The sequence below is a fragment of the Onychomys torridus genome, chromosome 8, assembly GCF_903995425.1.
Source record: "Onychomys torridus chromosome 8, mOncTor1.1, whole genome shotgun sequence".
Taxonomy (NCBI): Eukaryota; Metazoa; Chordata; class Mammalia; order Rodentia; family Cricetidae; genus Onychomys; species Onychomys torridus.
Genome location: NC_050450.1, coordinates 103,420,595 through 103,427,049, shown reverse-complemented (window position 1 = coordinate 103,427,049; position 6,455 = coordinate 103,420,595). Strand labels below are relative to the sequence as shown.

The 6,455-nt window shown below is 52.2% G+C and overlaps 1 protein-coding gene across 2 annotated transcripts; it reads left to right on the top strand.

Annotated features, from left to right (window-relative positions):
• The first annotated feature begins 813 nt into the window (after positions 1-813).
• Positions 814-5,955, top strand: Mif4gd (MIF4G domain containing). Of its 2 annotated transcripts, none has more exons than XM_036196281.1 (6): positions 814-1,009; positions 1,725-1,857; positions 4,259-4,368; positions 4,518-4,673; positions 4,790-4,882; positions 5,434-5,955. In XM_036196281.1, the coding sequence occupies exons 2-6, from the start codon at positions 1,776-1,778 to the stop codon at positions 5,653-5,655; spliced, it is 663 nt and encodes a 220-aa protein (XP_036052174.1). In that variant the 5' UTR covers positions 814-1,009; positions 1,725-1,775; the 3' UTR covers positions 5,656-5,955. The 2 variants fall into 2 exon arrangements, with proteins under 2 accessions (XP_036052174.1, XP_036052175.1); XM_036196282.1 differs by having other exon boundaries at positions 5,319-5,606.
• The last annotated feature ends 500 nt before the right edge of the window (positions 5,956-6,455 follow it).

The following is a 6,455-nucleotide window of genomic DNA, read 5'->3' as shown; positions in this document are numbered from 1 at the left end:
GAATAAATCATTTAAAAATGCCCAGCACTACCAAAGTCCAACTTGGTGAATGAGGTTGACAGCTCATGAAAGTTGGAAACATGGAACACACTGGACAGCCTTCAGGCAGCCGACAGATTGAAGAGTGTCAGGCAGGTCGGTTGGTCGAGTCTTGAAGCCAACTTGCCGGATCTTGAGAGTATTCTGGGCAGCCCAGCGCATTGCTGGTTCTTCCACACAGCTGTGCTGACCCAAGCCTTTTTCAGGCAGCTTGGCATGGGTCATCTCAGCAGTCCTCACCGCTTATATGGCCTTAGTAGGAACGGGCTTCCAGGAGCCTTTGAGTTGTTCGCCTCCCTAGAACATCCGGTATCCCCTCTCCCCCACCCCCACCCGGTTTTTTCGAGCCAGGGTTTGTTTCTCCTCTCAAAAGTCCCATCTTAACGTGGAGGCTTTAGAATCGGCTGTCTGAATGTTTTAGTTTGCTTTTTTATGAAGCAAATTCCCTGAGAACATTGCCCTGCCCTCCAGAGTATCTTTGCTGCCACAGAGGAGAGTTCTCTTTTGTACCTATTACCAAGAGTATTGTGACAACTCTTAAAACAGGCGCGAGCTTTGGCTCCTGGTCTGCTGAGGGTAGGGAGGCCACGGTGTTGCTCCCCAAAACCCCCCAGGAAGGACCCCGGGTCCTTTCTCTCGGACTGCCCCCTTTGATTTAAAACTTATTTTGCCCGAGTGGCAGAGGAGGGAGTTGCCAGGATGTGCCCCAGTCCTTACACACCCTCTGCTGTAACCCAGCCATCAGCGATTGACCCGCCCCTCCTCCCGAGCAGACCACGCCTTCCCGAGGCTCCTCCCACGCCGCGCGGCCCGAGTCTTCGACCCAGTTCACCTGAACCCCACAGCGGGACATGGTGACCCTGGTGGGGGGTGCGACCTGCCAAGACCAAGGGCTTCATGCTGAACCGAGAGCAAGTCCGGCCGAGCACTCGAGGGCCTCTGCGGTCAGAAACAAGGCGGCGGTGGCCGGGTGAGCAGGGGACAGGGGCTGATGAGCGCTTGTCTCGGCGCCAAGCCGGGGAGCCGCCCGGGGCGGGGCGGGGCGGGGGCGGGCCGTGGCCGGCAGGCGGCGCCAGCGAGCAGCTCAGGCGCCCCACGGCAGACGAGCTCAGCTTCCGCGCTGCACCACGCCGGGCGGACGCGCGCCGCGCAGCCCCGGAGGAGCGAGCGCCCTCCCGCGCAGGCTAGTCCGAGCCCAACGGCTGCAGGGGTGGGTTTTGTCGGCTGGAAAGGACTGGCAAACGTTGGGGAGAAGGGCTCGAAACTCTGCTGGTGTCGGGATCTGCGGCTTGGACAACACCGGCAAAGGAGCTGAGCCAGAATTCTCCATGCTGGATAATTTGGGCGAGTCTGACATTTACCTCTCCACAACCCAGTTCAGTATATGCTCCCCTAAACTACCCTGATAACCCAGATCCTGCCGCGACTGTTGGTGAATTCCCGCTTCACTCCTCATATGTAGTAGCAGAAGCCTGGGCTTCCTTGAGCTGAGCTGCTGGTGCCTACCTGATGCGCAAGTCTCCGTCAGAGGCCAAGTTTGGTGGGCTGTAACCAACCGCTGAAGGCGACAGAAAGTCCTGTTAACACCTGTCCCAAGCCCTGGCCCCGCCCCACCCATTACTGCAGGACGAGAACCCGGAGCTCTCCGATTCTCACTGGAAGCTTCTTCCGTCTTTGCTTCTCAGGTAGCTGGCGCTAGTTTCAGGCCAGCGAACAGCTGCTGGGGCTAGACCGTCATGGGAGAGGCCAGTAGAGATGAGTATAAAATCCAGTCTTTTGATGCAGAAACACAGCAGCTGCTGAAGACCGCACTCAAAGGTGAGCCTCCCAGCCCTTCTACTTGGGCAAGAGCTGCACAGGGGCTGAGTCCCAGAGCCAGGCAATGCCCAGCCTTCCCGTGGCTTCCTGAGAATAGGTCACAACCTACAACTGGAAGACAAGCTACATCTAGGCCATTATTTTTTAGAATGAATCACAGAGTCCTTTAAGTACCCTTGAAAGAGAACACAGTCTTCCCTTTAAAGCCTTTGCATTCATTCGGTGCAGTCAGCTCCCTTGGAAGTTCAGAGCTGCCTGCCTGGGGACAGAGGTGGGAGAATCAGCTTGCTGGAAGAGACATGTAATTGTCTGGCCCCATGCCCTTCCATTGTAACACTCAGGACAGAAGTTTGACTTAACAGTTCACAACAGACTTCATGTGCCAAGCTAAACCCGTCTTTGGGGGGAGTATCTGCACAGAGCTCATGTCTGGGGCCTCTGTGTTTTGAGAACACTTGGAGCCACGTGATGGTACACAACTGTAATCCAAGCAGATTACAGAGGCCGGAGGATTAGCACATATTGAAGGCCAACCTGTGCTCTATAGAGAATGCCTGGGGAGGAGAAATGGCCCAGCAGTTTAGAACACTGCTTGCAAGGCAGGCATGGTGGCGCATGCCTTTAATCCCAGCACTGGGGAGGCGGAGGCAGAGGCAGGGGGATCTCTGTGAGTTCCAGGCTGGTGTGGTCACTTACACAGTAAATTTCAAGATAGCCAGGGCTACATAGTGCCCCAATCACACACCAAAAACAAAACGTAAAACCTAAAGAGCGCTTGCCGAGGACCCAGAGTGCTCACAGTCATTGGTGACTGAGTTCCCGGGATCCCATGCCTTCTAACCTCCAGTACCAGGCAAAACACGTGGTGTGCATACATGCATGCAGACACAATATTCATACATATAACATGAGTGAACCTAAAAAATTGCCAGCCAGCACTATTAAATAGCAAAATCAGACTGTCTCAAAAGACCAAAAAAAAAAAAAAAAAAAAAAAAAAAAAGTTGTAGAAGTCTTGGCATTCAGTATACATTCTTCAACCTACTGCCAAGAAAATAAAACATGTGTCCCAAGAAACTACATTTGTGCTTTGGTCTCTCTCTCTCTCTCTCTTTTTTTTTTTTTATGTTCATTGGTGCTTTGCCTGCATGTGTGTCTGTGTGAGGATATCGGATATCCTGGAACTGGAGTTACAGACAGGTGTTAGCTGCCATGTGGGTGCTGGGAATTGAATCCGGATCCTCTGGAAGAGAAGCCAGTGCTCTTAACCTTTGAGCCATCTCGCCAGCCTGTACTTTGGTCTCTTAATAATTTATTTATTTTTATTTAATTATATTATTTGGCACAGGAGCTCTCAGGGTAGCCCTGGCTAGCCTACATAGCTCACTATGTAGGCCAGGGTGGCCTCAAACTCAGGTCAGCATGCCTCCTGAGTGCTAGGATTAAAGGTGAATGCCACACCTGGCAGTATACAATTAAAATTTTTTAAATTTAGTTTATTTATGTGTATACCTACTTGTACCAACGTATGCAGTGCCTGTGAAGGCAAAGGAGGGTGTCGGGGTCCTCTGCAACTGGAGTTACAGGCAGCTGTGAACAACAGCCCAGTGTGGGAGCTGGGACTCGAACCTGGGTCCTCTGCAAAAGCAAGTTCTCTTAACTACTGAGACATGGCTTCCACTCCCGTTTCCTGATTGGGTGGCCAGGGTCATGGGGTAGGGGGGGAGCTGTTCTGTGCATGGTTACAAGCACCTTCTTGGAGACTCTTTTCATTGGTGTGGTTGTTTTGTGTCCAACCTTTAGCTTTACACACAGTGGACGGGCAGAGTGCTGATCCCTAAATTACACCCTTTACACTTCCAACTTTTTTTTTTTTTTTTTTTTTCCCTAAATGGGACCTCACTATGTAGCTCTGGCAGACCTGGAACTTGCTATGTAGACCAGGTTGGCCTGTCTCTGCCTCTCAAGCCCTAGAATTATAGGTGTTCACCACTCAACCCATCTTTCTTTTTTGAGAGAGGGTCTCATGCAGTTCCGGCTTTCCTGGAACTCTGCATATAGCCAAGGGTAACCCTTACCTCTAGATCCTTCTTGTTTCTATCTCCTGAGTGCTGTCTGGCTGGTTTTCCCTTCATCTTTTAAGCATGTGATGGGGGTGTTCTATTACAAACATCTCAGGTCTTTTTTGTGGTACAAGACTTTAATCCAGTAGTCAGGAAGCAGAGGCAGGCAAATCTCTGTGGGTCTGAGGCCTGGTCTACATAGAGTGTTCCAGGCCAGCCAAAGCTACGTGGTGAGACCCTCTCTCAAAGAAAAACAAAAGCCACCTTCAATCCTTAGCAGATGGAGGCAAATGTGATTAAGCAGGCAGCTGTAGACTCCCCTCCTGTCTCTGCCCCAGATCCAGGTGCTGTGGACTTGGAGAAAGTGGCCAATGTGATTGTGGACCATTCTCTGCAGGACTGTGTGTTCAGCAAGGAAGCAGGACGGATGTGCTACGCCATCATCCAGGTTGGGGGTGCTGGCAGAGAGGGAGCTGCCTTGAGGATGGCACCTCAGGATCAGGCACAGGCTGGCCAGCAGAAGACACAGTTTATAGACAAAAGCAAGGGCGGGTGGAGTGGCCAGTGCCCTGCTTACCACCTTCTCCTGGCTCACAGGCAGAGAGTAAGCAAGCAGGCCAGAGTGTCTTCCGTCGTGGGCTCCTTGACAGGCTCCAGCGGGAGTACCAGGCCCGGGAGCAGCTTCGGGCTCGCTCCCTGCAGAGCTGGGTCTGCTATATCACCTTTATCTGCAACATCTTTGACTACTTGAGGGTGAGGCAAAGGCAGTCACCCTGTGCTGCCATGATGGCCTGTGTCCCAAGGTCAAGGCTGGATTGCTCCCACTGGTCACTAATGCTACCTCCCTGCACCTCTTGCTCTCCCCACAGGTCAACAACATGCCCATGATGGCCCTGGTCAACCCTGTCTATGACTGTCTCTTCCAGCTGGCTCAGCCCGAGAGTCTAAGCAGGGAAGAGGAGGTAAGTGGCCATTCAGCAACAGGCTGTGGAGGGCATGTTGGCGTGGAGTCCCGGTTCCATCTGTAGAGGCTTCTCAAGTGCCTAGTAGGGGCATTTAAGGCCTGTAGCAAGTACAAGACAAATTAGTGTCTGGAATTTATCCGGAACACACAGTAGCAAGGCTCTCCAGTTGGAGCCAACCTATGGTGGTTGTGGCAAGAGGTATGGCCAGCTGTGGTCAGCTGGCCCAGAAACCAGCTCGAGTCAGGCAGTGAACAGTTTGGAGACACGCCTGAGTTCAGCCTGGTCGGGTGTTCTGGGAAAGTCTCTGTGGTAAGATGTGGGCAATACCCCGTTGTCAGAATGAGGCAAGGAGCCAACATAAAGGGCAAAGCATGGTACTTAGTAGGTGCTGGTCCTCCTTGTGGCCGACCAGGCCTTCCCACTGCCCCTGCAGGTCGACTGTCTGGTGCTCCAGCTGCACCGGGTTGGGGAGCAGCTGGAGAAGATGAATGGGCAGCGCATGGATGAGCTCTTTGTCCTAATCCGGGATGGCTTCCTGCTCCCAATAGGCCTCAGCTCCCTGGCCCGGCTGCTTCTGCTGGAGATCATTGAGTTCCGGGCAGCTGGCTGGAAAACCACTCCTGCTGCCCATAAGTATTACTACAGTGAGGTTTCTGACTGAGCTAGGCTCCACATGTCTATGGCTAAGCACACCCTCCTTTCAAGTTGGCACCAGAATCCTTGCCTCAGAGACCTTTCCAGACTCACCTTCCCTCACTCTGGAGTCGTGAAGAAATGAGACCTGGTCTCCTGAATGGAGACTGCCCTATCACCCCTTCCTGCAAGTCCTTTCAGCTTCTTTTTCCCACTTCCACCCGGGCCAGGCAGGTAAAGGCCTAACAACCACCGAACTGTGTAACCACTGCTGCAATACTACCTTGGTGCCTCAGTTTCCCCATCTGTAAAATGGGCAATAATAGCCATTGGTGGGATGCTTTGGGATGTGTTTAAGGGCAGAGAGAGTACAAATTACAAGAGAAGTAGTGTTTTGTTTTTCGAGACAGGGTTTCTCTGTGTAGCTTTGCGCCTTTCCTGGAACTCACTTGGTAGCCCAGGCTGGCCTCGAACTCACAGAGATCCACTTGCCTCTGCCTCCTGAGTGCTGGGATTAAAGGCCTGCACCACCGCCCGGCGAGAAGTAGTGTTTTATACATTTTGTACAAAGACTACTGTGGAGATAAGCCTGTGTACTCCAGTCAGTTTTCATGAGTGATGACAGTGTCCCACCAGGTTGGAGGGGTTTCTAATAAATCTTTTCTGAAACCAAACTGCTTCCTTTCTTAACAGCCAAAGGTGTACCCCCCAAGCTAATTGGACCTGAGTTTCTTGGAGGAAATCTCTAAGGAGACATGTTCTGCCTTATTGAGGTAGTAGGATGGGGGAACCAGTTTGATTACACATGCTCCTTCTGAGACCCTGAGTCTGTGTGAGGGGGGCTTCACCTCTCAATTTGTACCCACTCAACTTCTAGCCATATGGGAGAATAAAGAAAGGGCTTCTGAGGATCTAATACTGCATTTCAAAAGGCCCT

Coding starts and splice junctions, on each gene's coding strand:
- Mif4gd (XM_036196282.1), top strand. CDS start 1,776: ATGGGAGAGGCCAGTAGAGATGAGTATAAAATCCAGTCTTTTGATGCA. Junction 1,858..4,258: donor GCTGAAGACCGCACTCAAAG/GTGAGCCTCCCA, acceptor TCTCTGCCCCAG/ATCCAGGTGCTGTGGACTTG. Junction 4,674..4,789: donor ACATCTTTGACTACTTGAGG/GTGAGGCAAAGG, acceptor CTCTCCCCACAG/GTCAACAACATGCCCATGAT.